Source organism: Ictidomys tridecemlineatus, chromosome 7, assembly GCF_052094955.1.
Source record: "Ictidomys tridecemlineatus isolate mIctTri1 chromosome 7, mIctTri1.hap1, whole genome shotgun sequence".
Taxonomy (NCBI): domain Eukaryota; kingdom Metazoa; phylum Chordata; class Mammalia; order Rodentia; family Sciuridae; genus Ictidomys; species Ictidomys tridecemlineatus.
Genome location: NC_135483.1, coordinates 98,145,681 through 98,161,534, shown reverse-complemented (window position 1 = coordinate 98,161,534; position 15,854 = coordinate 98,145,681). Strand labels below are relative to the sequence as shown.

The 15,854-nt window shown below is 34.7% G+C and overlaps 1 protein-coding gene across 12 annotated transcripts in view; it reads right to left on the bottom strand.

Moving 5' to 3' along the window:
• Positions 1–4,743: 4,743 nt before the first annotated feature.
• Positions 4,744–15,854, bottom strand: part of Ptpn4 (protein tyrosine phosphatase non-receptor type 4) — a 177,514-nt gene continuing 166,403 nt past the window's right edge. For all 12 annotated transcript variants that reach the window (XM_040294127.2, XM_078017252.1, XM_078017251.1 and 9 more), the window contains one exon: positions 4,744–12,029. In XM_040294127.2, the coding sequence (XP_040150061.1) occupies positions 11,943–12,029 (87 nt within the window). In that variant the 3' untranslated portion in view covers positions 4,744–11,942. The remainder of the gene's footprint in view (positions 12,030–15,854) is intronic.

The window sequence follows — 15,854 nt, the reverse complement described above, 5'->3', positions numbered from 1 at the left end:
ATAAAATAAATAGTTTTGATTTCCTTTTCAGATAAATCATTATTGGTGTAAGGAAATGCAACTGATTTTTGTAGGTTGATTATGAATCTTGCAACTTTCCTGTATGTTTATTAGTTCTAACAGTTTTATGTGGACTCTTTTGTTTTTTGTTTTTTTGGATTGAACCCAGGGACACTTAACCACTAAGCCACATCCCTAGCCTTTTTTAAAAGATATATATGTATATATTTTTTAGTTGTAGAAGGACACAATACCTTTATTTTTATTTATTTATTTTTATGTGGTGCTGAGGATTGAACCCAGTGCCTCACATGTGCTAGGCAAGTTCTCTTCCACTGAGCCACAAGCCCAGCCCAATCCCTAGCCCTTTTAATTTTGGGGGACAGCATCTTACTAACTTGCTTAAAGCCTTGCTAAGTGCTGAGGCTGGCTTTTGAACTTGAAATCCTCCTGCCTTACTTTCCCAAGCTGCTGGGATTATAAGTATGTATTGGACTGGGGTTTTCTACATATAGAATCAGGCCATCAGCAAATAGGGAAACATTTTCCACCTTTCTGATTCAAATGCCTTTTTAGCACTTTTTCTTGTGTGATTTTCTCAATAGTACTTCCAGTACTCTGTTGCATAAAACTGGCAAGAGTGGATATTCTTGCCTTGTTTTTCTGTTTATTTTTTTGTGGTACTGAGGACTGAACCCACGGTATTCTACCCCTGAGCTACATCTCTAGCCCTTTCTGAATTTGTTCTTGCAATACTGAGAATTGAATCCAGGGCTTTGCAAGGCAGGTGCTCTAACACTGAACTTTATCTCCAACCCCCAGCCCTTTCTATTCTTTATTTCGAGGCAGAGCCTGAAGCTTGTAATACTCGTACCTCAGCCTCCCAAATTGCTGGGATTATAGGCCTGTGCCACAAACTGTGTTTGAGATTATTTTTTCTGTGGTGCTGGGAATTGAACTCACACATGCTAGGAAGTACTGTACCACTAAGCTACATCACCAACCCTTTCTTGTGATTCTTTTTATGAAAGGCAGGTATTTTCTTCCTCCTTCTTTATTTTTTAAAAATATTTTATTAGTTGTTGATGGGCCTTTATTTATTTATATGTGGTGCTGAGAAATTGAACCCAGTACCTTACACATGCAAGGCAAGCACTCTAGCACTGAGCCACAACCCCAGTCCACCTTCTTTTATTTTTTATGTTTCAGCCTCATTATAATCCCTTTGTTTTTCTTGGGAAGAAAAAATAAAAAGGCCCTAAGTGTTACCATCTTGTTCCCTATCCACTCCACCTGCAGGTACTAGAGATTGAACCCAGGGATGATTAACCACTGAGCTATATATCCAGTCCTTATTTTTGAGACAGGATCTCAATAAATTCCCTGGGCTGATCTTGAACTTGTGATTCTCTTTCCTCCTGAGTCACTGGAAAAGTGTACACGAGTACACTAGTGTACAGTAGTGTACATTACTGTGCCTGGCTATGTTTTTGTCTTTCATTGTTGTCTTGCCATCTTTAAAAAATCAAGAAGATAATCCTTGCTGAGCATGGTGGCACACCCCTTACTTCCAGTTACTTGAGAGGCTGAGGTAGGAGGATTGCAAGTTGGAGGTCCTCCTCAGCAATTTAGCAAGGCCCTGAGCAACTTAGTGCAACCCTGTCTCAACACAAAAAGGCCTAGGGAATGTGGCTCAGTGGTAGAGCACCTCTGGGTTTAATCCTCAATACTAAAGGGGGAAAAAAAAACCCTTAAAACTGTAATGACTCATCTTTATAAGGTTTTTGGAAAAACAAACTCTTTTCACTCTGTCATAGATTTATGTAATATACAATTATTTGATATAAGTAACTCTGCATACGTATAATAGCACATAACTTAATGGGTTTTAGAAGTTTATGGTTTAACTGGTAGAACTGAAAAGAGCTCTGGCATAAAAGAGAGCAGTCAACAGATGCAAGGGGAGATCAAGAGTATGAAGCCTCGGGATGAGGCTATTGAGCGCTTGCCTAGCACTGAGTTTGTTCCTAACCGCACCACATAAAAATAAAGCAAAAGTTAAAATAAATAAATAGAGTATGAAGCTATGTGCCAGTCTGAGTAGTTTATTTGGGTGGTGATTAAGAAAGTGTCAGCTGGGCTGAGCTGTTGGGGGCTGTTGCTCAGTGGTAGAGCACTTGCCTTGCACATGTGGGGCACTGCGTTCGATCCTCAGCACCACCTAAAAAAATATATTGTAAAAAGAAAAAAATGTCAGTTGCTGGCTGCAGTGGCACATTTGCAACTCAGCTGCTTGCACGGATGAGAAAAAAGGATTGCAAGCTCCTCACCAATTTATTTTTTATTCTTTTGTGAGGCTAGTGGAAGTGATGGGGTGACATTTTTAACATTTGTATAAACCTATCAGCCAGGCACCAGTAGTGCATGCCTGTAATTTAAACCATTCAGGAAGCTGAGGCAGGAGGATCACAAATTTGAGGCCAGTTCCAATTTATCAAAAGGGCTGAGGGTGGGGAGGTAGTGAAGCTCGGTGGTAGGGTAAAATCTCTAGTACTACACACAAAAAAACCCAAATTATGGTATATTCATATTTGGGTTTAAAGGTTGATCAGGGCAATCTTTTCCTTAATTAAAAAGAATTTTCCTGATTAAAAAGAATGAAGTAGGGCTGGAGGTGGATCTCAGTGGTAGAGCACTTGACATACACAAGGCCCTGGGTTCAATCTCTAGTACTTCAAGGAAAAAAACAAAAACAAAAAACAAGGAATGAGGTAGAACTTATATGGAAATATTAAAAAATAAGTTATATAGATTAGATTGTACAATCCTGTCGGCATTAACGTATTGTGTATGTATATGCAAATTCACAAATATACCCCTCCCCAATAAAATATAATTGAGCAGAAGTTGCCTTTGGCTTGAGGAACTCCTTTTAGAGATGGGGCACGAGGGAAGAGGCTGTCACAAATCATCTCGGCTCTTCCTCATACTGTTTCTCATAATGATTTTTTTGTGATAGGGTCTCAAATTCCTGGGCTCAAGCAATCCTCCTGCCTCACCCTTTTCATAAGCTTGAACATAGGCGTATGCCACCCACCTGACATACTAATCATCATGCATATAAGAACAGAGGCATGGCATAATCAGATATCTTCATTTTTGCCCTTTTGTCCACTGACTTCATGCATAGAAAGAGGGGTCCTTAATTTTCAAGCACAAGGTCTTATATCAGGATTACTAGAAGAGAGGGGCTGATACTTGAAGAGTCAGCGGTGACCACAAGGAAGGAGGGCTCTTCAGACATTCTTTAATTTTCTAAATTCCATTTAGTTCCTAATCATCCCCTTCCTCAAAAATTGCTACTATGTAAAAAAGTAATTTCTAGAAATAAATTTTATGCTTAGTATCCTCCCAGCCTAATTGATGGTCCATTAATGAACATGAGCCATGTCAGAAAAGCCCGATAACAAAAAACTCTCATAAAGCCTTGAAAACTCCTGTACTTTAGATGACTAAAGCACATCTTTATTTTGCAATTGAACATTGAATTACAGCTAACTTTTTTCCCCCATGTTTGGACCTTAACAACTACTCAATTAAAATGAAATGTAGTCAACAAAATATGTATTATAGCATTTCACAGAACGTAAATTGTTCTCAGGGCTGAAAGTTTTTAAATTCAGCTTTTTTATCCTGTTTGTTATCAGTATTTGTAGACTTTTAAAAAACATGAATGGGGGCTGGGGATGTGGCTCAAGCGGTAGCACGCTTGCCTGGCATGCGTGCGGCCCGGGTTCGATCCTCAGCACCACATACAAACAAAGATGTTGTGTCCACCGAAAACTAAAAAATAAATATTAAAATTCTCTCTCTCTCTCCTCTCTCTTTAAAAAAAAAAACATGAATGGCAGGAGTTCTAATTTATCAATGAATTTAGACAAAGATACAAGGTCTTTTCAAGTACACTAAACTTCAGTGACAAACTGAAGTGATAATTTCAAATTATCCATTATTGACCAAATTAATCCTTAGTTTCTTTGCCTCTAAATTATGATAATAACCACATAAAAAGGGATAATCTTGTGAAATGGGTTGGGGAAAAGTGATCATAAAAGATTAGGAGACTAATTCAATTTTGATACAAGTTCAGCGAAAACAAATATGAATGGCAACCAAAGTGTAAAATTGTACATTGTGGTCAGAAAATAAACTAGACCTTTAACTAGGCAACTTTCCTACTTCATACGTACATATGGCACCAGTTACAATAAAATATTCCAAATTAAAATACCCTCTATGTAATCATTTTTAAAACTACTGTTTAAAGGTATCATTGATGAGGATATAGTAAACTATCAGTCCTAAAACTAAACCTATACTGTAGAAAATAAAGACTGGCCTTTTGTATTTGAAAAGATCACAACACAGTTCATAATTGCAATGTCCTGATGCTGCAGTAGACTTTAGCCAGTTTTTATTTTTTTTAAGCAGATATATTCTGCTGGCAGAAGATGAAAATAGCTTAATATAAACCGTTTTAAGTCTCCTAAATCCTCCACTTCATTATAATCTACCAGGACTTTTGTTCCCTGAATCTTTTTTGCAGTGTAGTAAAAATTAAACCATAAGTACTAGACTGAAAATATTTCCAAGTTTTCACATTATGTACACGAAATACAAAGCAGAATGATTACAGAAAACCAAACTTGGTAGAAGCTAGCTGAGAGAACTCGAGAGTCCAGCAACAGTCAATGGTGTAGCCTTTATTGTACTGTATAAATTACAGAAAGGTGGCAAACCTAAAATCACACAAATTACCTCTTAAATATCAAATAAGCTATCAAGAGATCATTGTAAAGCATTTAAACTTGGGTCCAATCTAAAGAGCTCTAATACTAATCATTTTTTTTCCTGTATTTACAAAACTCGTAGATTATATCTTTAGATGTATAAATTAAGTCAGTAGTAAGCATGAAATAAAGTGCTATTTGAAATTCAAGAAATCAATTTGATAATTGAAATGTGACATATTCTACAGAATACAAGAATGAATAATCTTGTCAACTCATTGAAGGATTGGAAAAGACAGGTGCCAGAGAATCACAGAATGAGGTTGAAATTTTCTTGCCCAGGAATGCAAATAACTGGAACACTAAAATTCAAGAGTAGAAACTAGAAAGGCTTATTTTATTAAAAGGTAAAATGGGCTCAATTTTGATAATAATGGTTTGGGGGACACCATAAATCAGAAACTATTTGGTTTAAGGGTTGAGCTGGGCAATCTTTTCCTCAATTGCTTCCTGATAATTTTATTAAGCAACACGGCATTTAAGGTTAGCGCAAGTGATAGTGTTGAATCTTGGAACCTCTCAGGGTTGAGTGAGTCTAATACTAATTTCTTATAACTGTTGCAAAAGGTAATAAAGGTAACACCTTTTAGTTGTTCAGAGTATTTATTTCATAGTGATTTTTGGAGTGGGGGCCGGAGTACTGGGGCTTGAACCCAGGTGCACTTAACTACTGAGCCACATCCCCAGCTCCTTTTATATTTGAGACAGGGTCTAAGTTGCTATGGGCTTCTCCAAGTACTTTGGCTGGCTCTGAACTTTCAAATCTCCTGCCTCGGCCTTCCAAGTCACTGGGATTATAGGCGTGCACCCGTGTGCCTGGAAGGTGAGTGATTTTTTTTTAAATGTGGAGGACAAAAAGCAGGAAGCTAAGAGAATGAAACTCTAACTGAATCAAGTCCTTCTCCTGCCAGTACTGGGGACTGAACACAGGAGTGCTCTACCAGAGTGACATCCCTAGTCGTTTTTTATTTTGAGACAGGTTTCACTAAGTTGCCTTGGCTGGTCTTGAATATGAATGCTCCTGCCTCAGCCTCCTGAGTGCTGGGATTACAGGCCTTCGTCACTGCTTCCAACCCCAACTGAATCAAGTTTAATGAGTGACAGTAAATACTACTTTTTAAAGCTGCTGCTGAACAAATCATGCCTGTAGTAGTTGGCTTAAAATAAAGTTGTGTTTTTTTTTTGTTGTTGTTCATCAGCATTAATAATCGTTAACATATAAGACACCACTGCTTCAAGTCAGAGTTGGACCCCATGGTCTGTGACTTTGACAATAAAAAGGCAGAACCACCTACTGGGTCAGGGACCTTTACACATAATTAACTGTAGTGGATTTCAGGCAAGGTTTTCAAGCTTTAACTAAATCACATTCTTACAATGATGTCCTCACTTATGGTGTCCCAGTAACAAAGCTTGGGAACTTTTCTCCGTGGCAGACACATGCAGCAGCATGTTTAACCTCACACAAAAATTCATCCAGAATTTTTAACCTCACACAAAAATTCACCCCAGAAGCCTAGAATTAGAATATTTTACACTTAAAAGGCGTATGTGCGAATTTTCTGGAAATTTCTAGAGCCAAAACAAAGCAATATAAAAAAGAATGCACATCATGTTTGTAATATGCTTCAACAATCGCTCTTGTTTATAATGAAAATTACTTTTCATCTAAAATTGCATTTTTATAATGTGTAATACTCCTCCCTTTCTTCTTTCCAATCCTTTTGCAGGCTTTCTTTTTTTGTTAAAAAATAAGAGTATCCTTAGAATCGTCATAATTCTAATAACATTTGAAAGATACATTCATTTTCTTTACAGCATGAAAGACATACAAATATCATTTTATCCCTTTTTAACAATTAAAGAAGTTAACATTTTCAACTTTTTTTCATAGAAAAATATTTTCTATATCATTTACACAACAACAGATAGGAAAACTCTGTTACAGTGTTTAACTAAAACTTTTGTGAGCTAAAGAAGGCTTTCAAACATTTCCATTCTTGTACTGGAAATTTTAAAAGGTTTCAGGAAATTAAATGTTTGAACTCTTCCCTAAAACTGTAGCTTTAACTTGCAAGATTGCTAGTAACTTTCACTTTGCAAATTAAAAGAAAAATTTGTTTATTTATGCACTGAACTACGTCTAACTAATGCAGACAGATTACACCCAAGCAGATAGTATTATAGCTGACCACTTAGCTTGGATGACTAAAATAAAAACAATTTTAACTTAAATTTCAGAAATCAAAAATATACTAGAGTAGAAAAACATAAAAATAAATAGCAGCAAATTTATATATAGAAACAAGTAGTATTTTGTTGTCTACCTAAAACAAATTCACCAATATTGTGAAATAAAAGTGTCTAATTTTGGGCAGAAATAGGGATTGCTATTTCTAACAACATCAAAAGGCTTATAATAATAATTGCTACTAAAAAATAGTTGAAGACTGCATATAATAATGTTGATAACTGTTGTAGGCATTGTAAAGAAAACTGAACCCCAAACATACAATTTAGGAATTCATTTCTTGGGCTCTTCAAAATGATGAAATATGGATCAGCAAGCAGCCCTCAAAATGCTTTAGGATTAAGAAAATTCCTTTTATCTATATGTTTAAGACTTTTATAAAATAGTTGCTACAATTTGTATTGTGACCACACTGAGACACTAATAAATCTTTGCCAACAGATCGGTAAATCCAATATTTGATTAAATTAACCTAGTGGATTGTAAAAACAGCTATTTCATTTGGAAGAAGCACCACAACAAATAGTTCCAGAAACTGTGGTTGTACAACTGAAGCAAATGTGGGAAATAAACAATCTTCATATGAAGTACTCAGTTTGTTTATGTGGCAGCTTATATAAAAGCAGGCTATGGTATCACTCATGTACATCTTGTCATATCAAGATGTTTATTCATACAAACATTTACCATAATGTACTTACTACAAATGACTTTAAATGAAAATTAATCTGAACTATGAAAATTACTACCAAATCAAAGAACCTGTAAACATATCCCACATTATTATAACTTTTATGAATTCAAAACTACTTTGGCAACCTTACCAATAGAATATTTTAAATATTTTCAAAATACAAATATTAAATAGCACATTGTTATAAATTCGTATTCCCTTCTCCCTTCATGATCAGATTATAAGACAAATAATGCTTTTATTTCTATTACATGTTCACATTATGAAGATAAATTATTTCACTATAAATGGACATACATTTAAATCTTAGTTCTGTGTTTTAAGTGTTTTTAAAAATTAGTCTTCTACTTGCAGTCCAGAATGCTTTTATATTGCATTTGTATCAGCCTCAATACTTCACAAAAGCTTATGTTCTCTGACAGGGAAGCATGAGTGAGTCAGGGTCCTAATTAGGATCACTACTGCAGCCTACTTATTTTCTAACTTAAGTGACATCTCCTAAGGTTGTCATAGTTATGAAGCAAAAACATTGAGTATGCTTCTCAAGTTGAAACAGACTAAAATTCACAAGAATTTATGATACTCACATAGGTGACAATTACTGAAGTTCTAGTATAACATAGAGAACACCATATTGACAATTAGGAAACAGATTGTACAAAATGAGACTTTGCTAAATCAATTACTGTTGCTGGGTCTCTGTTTCCTTGCTATAATAAGGGAAGTGGAGATTGGGGGAAAAAAATCTTTCCATTTCCTTTCTGCTCTCAAGTTGTACTTGAGACAGGAGACAAGATTTTTTCTCAAATTCCTGATTAGACCTGATCAGACCTGCTAACTGATGCTCAACAACCTTGTACTTTAAACAGTCTGTTGTTCCTGTTTGTGGGCAGTAACTTTAATGAAATGTGTAAACAAATGCACTAAAGTATCTCTATGAATATATATATACACACACACACATATATATATATATATATATACACATATATATACACACACACATACATTTGTACCTGAAACTTTCAAGCAATCATCTTAATGCCTTAATGTAACTTTGTGCATTTGAAGTCAGTTTTCATATAATAAATGTTCTCTCTATTCTTAAATCAAAATGATCAACCATTTGTCTTCCTTCTATTTGTCCTAATAGGCCAGACAAAGGAAATTTTTCTGAGATGTTTACTCTGCCTCAATTCTGGATGGTTGTATCAGTTTGACAAATCCAACCAATTCTTCTTGTGAATGCAAAGATTATTCCAAAATATTCTTCAGCCTGTCTATACCATGCCGACACAAATCAGATGCTAATAAGATACAAATAAAAAGTAAAAACAACTTGAAATGAACACAGAAAAAAACATTTGAAATCGGAGAGGGAAGTTCTCTACTAATACTTGCATTTACAAAAGCTCCTTGAATCACCAATACTGATTTCCACTTGTCAGAATAAAAGTCAGCATTCTTTCTTGAGTGTATAATGGTATGGAGGCAGGGGTGACCAGGACTGGGAGAGCAGCTTAGACACAAGAAACGTGAAATTTACCACACAACATTACATTGATATGGATGGAGTCTAGAACTACTCAACTTGGTATACAAGAGCCACCATTATTTCTAGAAACCTATTTAGATTGAAACAGGTTAAAAAATTCTTATGTGTAATGGATAAAGACTTTGCTGTTAGGTAAACAGGGAAGCTTAATTAGAGTAGTAATTTTAGAAGCTGTGAAGGATAATTTAAGTAATATCCTAATATATTTTTACAAAGGATCCTTTTGTACATACAAACACTGACAAAGCGTAGCTCCCAGATGAAAAATGCATACATGATAAATTTAAATGTAATTCTACACCTCTAACACACTGGCATTTCAAGACAGGCATTAATGATCGAAAAAGGCAGCAGTGCTCATTGCCAACAATTAGTTAACCTGGGAAATGTAAACAAAGCCGTAGTTAAAGAACATGCCAAGCAAGACATTTGTCTGTTTATGTCTACACAACTGTTATCTTTTTGACTGTGACTGTCATTTTCTGTCCAGTTAGCAGAGACTTTTTTAATACACACAAAAAATAAGTGCAAAAACAGTTATTTCATATGTAGATCCCCAACGTGTCTTTCCTTTTTCATTTTTCAACTTGTCATATCATACAGCAGCCTAATTTACATTTATCTGTTGGTACAGAATGGAATGTTCAAATAAGTCAATAGTTCATTTACTATTTTATACTGTCTTGACTGAAATCAGGAAATAGATAAGAACATAAAGATTATGTTTACTTCTCTCTTTAAAAAAAGACTTAGAAGTATTTTAATATAATTTATTTGGTATCTTGGCTATTAATGTTTAGGAGCTTAACTTTCTGAAATGTATTATGATGGATTTTTGAATGTGAAATGACATCATTTAGATTTTACTAAAGATTTTTAAATGTACATTTTTCCCTTCATACTAAATGGCATTCCAAAATACCAACCATTAGACTCTAAACTTTATCAAAACTATAAATATTCAGAAACCACTAGTAAATGAATCTACTTTAACCATATCCATATAAAATATTTATGTAAAATAATATTTAAATAGGCAGGCAAATTTTCACTTAAATTGGGCAATATTAAAGTTCTATCTCTGTAGACTTGAAATCCAAAACACCTGAAGAGGTTAACAGATATATCCTTAATGGGAATCAGATCCTCAATCAGATTAGATAATCAAAAGACTCCTTATATAACATGCTTATAATTTAATAAGTATATATAAACTGAAATAATTTAATTGTATACAAAGTGACAAGAAAACCCTCATTTTAGTTAAGGAAGGGTTATATTTAGACTCAATAATATTTAATTTCTCACTTGAAGAATCCCAACCAAAAGACCAGTGCGAAAAAGGCTTCATATTAACTAAAATGAATGCTAAGGAGAAATATTTTAGTTATGGATAGGAATGAATCAAAATTAATTAATTGCTCTATAGCTTAGAGTCCCAGTATTTTATCAGATGCCACTTCTAAAGTCAGGGATAAAATAAATATGAAATTTGAATAATAAAGCATCTTTTTAAGTTGAGCTGCTTAATTGTAACCCCTGTCCCGCAGTAAAGGAATGTGCATATTTTGAACAATTCTGTAGCAGCAGAGCGTGCACTCAGTAGAACACGAAGTATTTTTGCTTCTTATGGCAAAATACAAGTATTGAGTAAGAAATAGAATTTCCTTACCCTTTTTTGACTGCATAACTCTCAATACAAGAAGCCTGTTTTTAAAATGTGAACTTATTCAAAATGCATAAAAATGTAAGAATGTACAATATACTTACATACCTCCTAGTGGGGTCAAATGAGTGCCTTTCATTAGACATATAAAGATGTCTCAAGGCACTTAAGGGGTTAAGACACAATGCATGCATTCCTTTACATCAAGTATATGAAATCACATGATTTGGAATAAGCCAACCTTATGATAAATATAATTACATTATTAAATTCAAGAAAATTTGTAGATTCATATCTATACTTTTTATAAGATGCTGGTAAATGGACAATGTGCAGCATTTCCTGGGAATAGCAAATTCCACCTTTCTTCTTCTGAACAGCAGGTCTCTAGAGGGGGCGTGTAGGGAAAGATGTGCTGCATCCATAGGCAGTGTATTGGCTAATATTGAGAATGATATTGCTAAAATCTTAAAAATAAAATCTGGTAATCAGTTTAGTAAGTACATGATCCACTGGAAAAAAAAGCCAGAGCTGACTCCTGATATTTACTTCTTTTTGCTTTCAAGATACAGATGTACAACAAAGATGATGAGGATTCTGAGCCTCGCTTGTGGCAATTCTACCAGAAGGGGACTGCATGGCACCACCACAAATTTTCATAAATTACCCTGAACATACTCAGTTATTCACTATTTGTTCGGAGCAAAGCATGAAATAGTCTTCCAACACATGAGTTAGAGATTCTGAAGGGTTGACTTATTTTTAAAACATAAAGTGCAACAGTGCTAAAGTTTTCAAAGTTCTTTTTTTTTTGTAGTTCTTCATTTTTTTGTGAGATGCCATTTCCTGCAAGCAGTGTCATGGCACAGTGAATATAATGAAATATAACGAATAGCAGTTTTCCAACATGTATTTCAGATCTTTTCTTATTTATTTGACGATGTTGTTAAGGGTTTAATAAAGCCTTCTTCATAAACCTTCAAAATAGCTTCACATACAAATCTGTATTGACTCTGAAAAAGAAAACATAAAAAATAGAATTGATCAAAAAACCCTCAAAACAGACCATACCAAAACATAAACATCTCACTTGGCTTGCTTATAAAAGAAATTCAGCGCTGGGGTTGTGGCTCAGTGGTAGAGCATTTGCCTTGCATGTGTGAGGCACTGGGTTCGATTCTCAGTACCACAGATAAATAAATGAATAAAATAAAGGTCCATCAACAACTAAAAACATATTTTTTAAAAAGGACATTTCTTAAAAAAAAAAAGAAATTCAAAGTGAAAAAATATTGACAGCATTTTTTTATCAATAAATGGGCAAAACCTAAAGTCTGAAAATAGAAGATTTTGTTGGCAAAACTCATATGTTGTGGATAGGGATGTTAAAGTGCTGTAACCCCTAAGAATTTGAAAGCATCTATAAAAATTACATTAATTTACCTTCTGACCCATCAATCCCACTTCCAGGAAGTCCAAAAGACAAATTGTGATTATTGTAAATAATCACAAAGCGAATATGTTTTCAATTTCTTTTTCTAGTTTGTAGAAAACTAGTATTTTTGTTAAAGAAAAGAGGAGATATGATGTAAGATAAAAGAGGTTAAGTAAAATTACTGTGATCCTAGATGGGCAAACTCATGGTAAGTATACTTTCCTAGCTCAGTCAGTCAACTGAGCATTTCTAGAGACAAATAAAACCCAATAACAATAGAACTCTCTAGTGCTTAGAGGGTGGTGCCTAAAAGCATCAATCACTAGTAAGCACCAGGACTTTTTTTTTTCCCCCACTGAACTACATCCTTAGCCTTTTTTTTTTTTTTTTTCTTTTCAATTTTGATATAGGCTCTAACTGTCCCAGGCTGGCCTCAAATTTGTGATCTTTCTGCCTTAGCCTCCCAAGTCATTGAGATAACAGGCATGTGACGCCAGGCTGGGCAAGAACCAGGACTTCTTGAGGTCCTGGGTTTTATCCCCGACCAAGGAAAGAGAAAAAGAGAAAACTTATAAATAAATAAAGGGTAAGAATCAGGTAATCACGTTTACATTGCCTTTCATACAAACACTATTCCACTCACTGACCAAGATGAGAAGTTTCACTTTATTTATTTTTTTGAGTTCTTGCACAAACCAGGCAAGCACTCTACTACTGAGCTACATTCCTAGCCCAAGAAGTTTCTCTTTAAACAATTATTCCAGCTGATAAATGAAGAATAAAATGAGAATACAATTTTTCAAACCTGATGAATTAATGGATGAAGGCATTGATTACTTGAGGGTACTAATATCACAAAAAGACAGACAGACAGATATGTGCTTCTGAAGAAACAAAAAACACACTGCTAAAGTCTATGGATCCACTTATCACTTTTAGGAAATAGAACACCACTTTGATGATGTAAATCAACAAAATCTAGATAGTGGGGAAATATATGGCAAAAATAATCAGGGGAGTAAGATTTCACTTAAGAGGCACTTAGGAAACATAACTAATCAATGTGAGTAGACATATCTGACTCCTGATTTTAAACAAATTATAAAAACAAAAGCCCATCATGAGGGCCTGGAGTTGTAGCTCAGTGGGGCTGGGGTTGTGGTCAGTGGTGGAACACTTGCTTGCATGTGTGAGGCACTGGGTTTGATTCTCAGCACTACAAATAAATAAATAAATTAAATAAAGGTCCTTCAACAACTAAAAAATTAAAAAAAAAAAAAAAGCCCATCATGAATGTTATGATCCTGTAATTCTACCTGTTGGTGTATACCTGAAAGGAATGAAAAATGGGGTCTTGAGATATAACCCATGTTCATAGCAGCATTACTCACAATAGACAAAAGGTAGAAAAAACAACAGAAATGTCCACTGATGGATTTTGCTGATTTACATCAAGGTGGTGTTCTATTTCCTGAAAGTGTTAAGTGGATCCATAGACTTTAGCAGCTTAGGTGTTTTATTCTTTATTCAAAAACACATCTGTCTTTCTTTTTGTGATATTAGCACGAAGTGATCAATGCCTGCATCTATTAATTCATGAAATTTGAAAAATGACATTCTAATTCTAAAAAATTTACTCTCATGCACACCAAATTACTGGTTAATAAATGATTCGAGCAAGGTTGAAGGATATGTGATGAATATACAAAATCAATTGCATTTCTATACCTTAGTAATAAACAGTTCTAAAATGAAATTAAGTAAATAATCCTACTCACAGTAGCTCCACAAAGACTAAAATACGACACTTTTACAGTGAAAACTACAAAACATCATTGAAAGAAATACATAAATAAATAGGACAATCTTGTGTTTGTCTAGTTGGCTTTTTTAGGTAAAAAGGACAAACTGATTCTAAAATTCATATAGAATTGAATGTAAGAGATTCAGAGGAGTTATAAAAATCATAAAAAAGAAAGAGAAAAGTTGAAGATTCTTATTTCCTGAATTTAAATTCTGCAACAAAGCTATATGAATTAAGAGAGCTGGAAAGGGAGAGAGAAGGGAAATTGCATGGAAATGGAAGGAGACCCTCAGGGGTATACAAAATTACATACAAGAGGAAGTGAGGGGAAAGGGAAAAAAAATACAAGGGGGAGAAATGAATTACCGTACAGGGGGTAGAGAGAGAAGAGGTGAGGGGAGGGGAGGGAAGGGGGGATAGTAGAGGATAGGAAAGGCAGCAGAATACAACAGACACTAGTATGGCAATATGTAAATCAATGGATGTGTAACCGATGTGATTCTGCAATCTGTATACGGGGTAAAAATGGGAGTTCATAACCGACTTGAATCAAAGTGTGAAATATGATATATAAAGAACTATGTAAAGTTTTGAACAACCAACAATAAAAATAATAATAAAAAAAAAAGACAGCTGGACTGGGGCTGTAGCTCAGTGGTAGAATGCTTGCCTAACATGTGTGAGGCACCGAGTTCAATCCTCAGCACCACATAAAAATAAATAAAATATAATGTCCATCTACAACAAAAAATATTTTTTAAAAAAGCATGGTATTAGTTAGTAGTGTCTGACTACTGAAAAGGTATTTATTATATTATATTGTCTATTTCTGTGTATGTTAGAAATTTTGTATAACAAATGTAAAAGCAAAACAAAAAACAGGCTTTTAGGTCACATGGGTCCATCTGTTTAGAGTATAATCCTCAGTTGCAGGAATTACAGGGGAGTGCCACCACATCTGACTCCAATGACTCTTAAGTATGCTTCAAGAAACATGAAATTTTATAGTATTAAGATTATGATGATGATTTTGGTACCAGAGACCGAACCCAGGTACTTTACCACTACATCCCCAGCCTTTTTAATTTTTTATTTTGAGATAGGATCTCACTAAATTGCTGAGACTGGCATTGAATTTGAGGTCTTCGGGCCTCTGCCTCCTGAGCTGCTGGGATTACAGGCATGTACCACCACACCAGGCTAAGATTATTTTAGCATTACTAAAGTGTCAATAAGATTACTTGACCTATGTGCTCTAAATGTGAAGCAGGGGCAAAGCACCCCTGGGTTCAATCCTCAGTACAAAAAAAAAAAAAAAAAAAAAAAAGGCAGTGGAGAAGTGGAGAATGATAAGTAGCTTGATTTATAGAATATTTTTGTTGGAGGAATTTAAGTTCTTATGTGATAAAGAAAGGCATTCCACCACAGCTGTTTCACTGAAAGCAGGCCTACCAGGATTCTCCAGTTCAATTGTACTATCATTGTGAGCATTCTACTCGACTAAGCAATGTAAGACACATTCCTCTACATCTGTTGTAATACTTAAGAAATAATATGGTAGGCCACTTGCATGTTGGCAAAAACTGTCTCTGTAAAAGG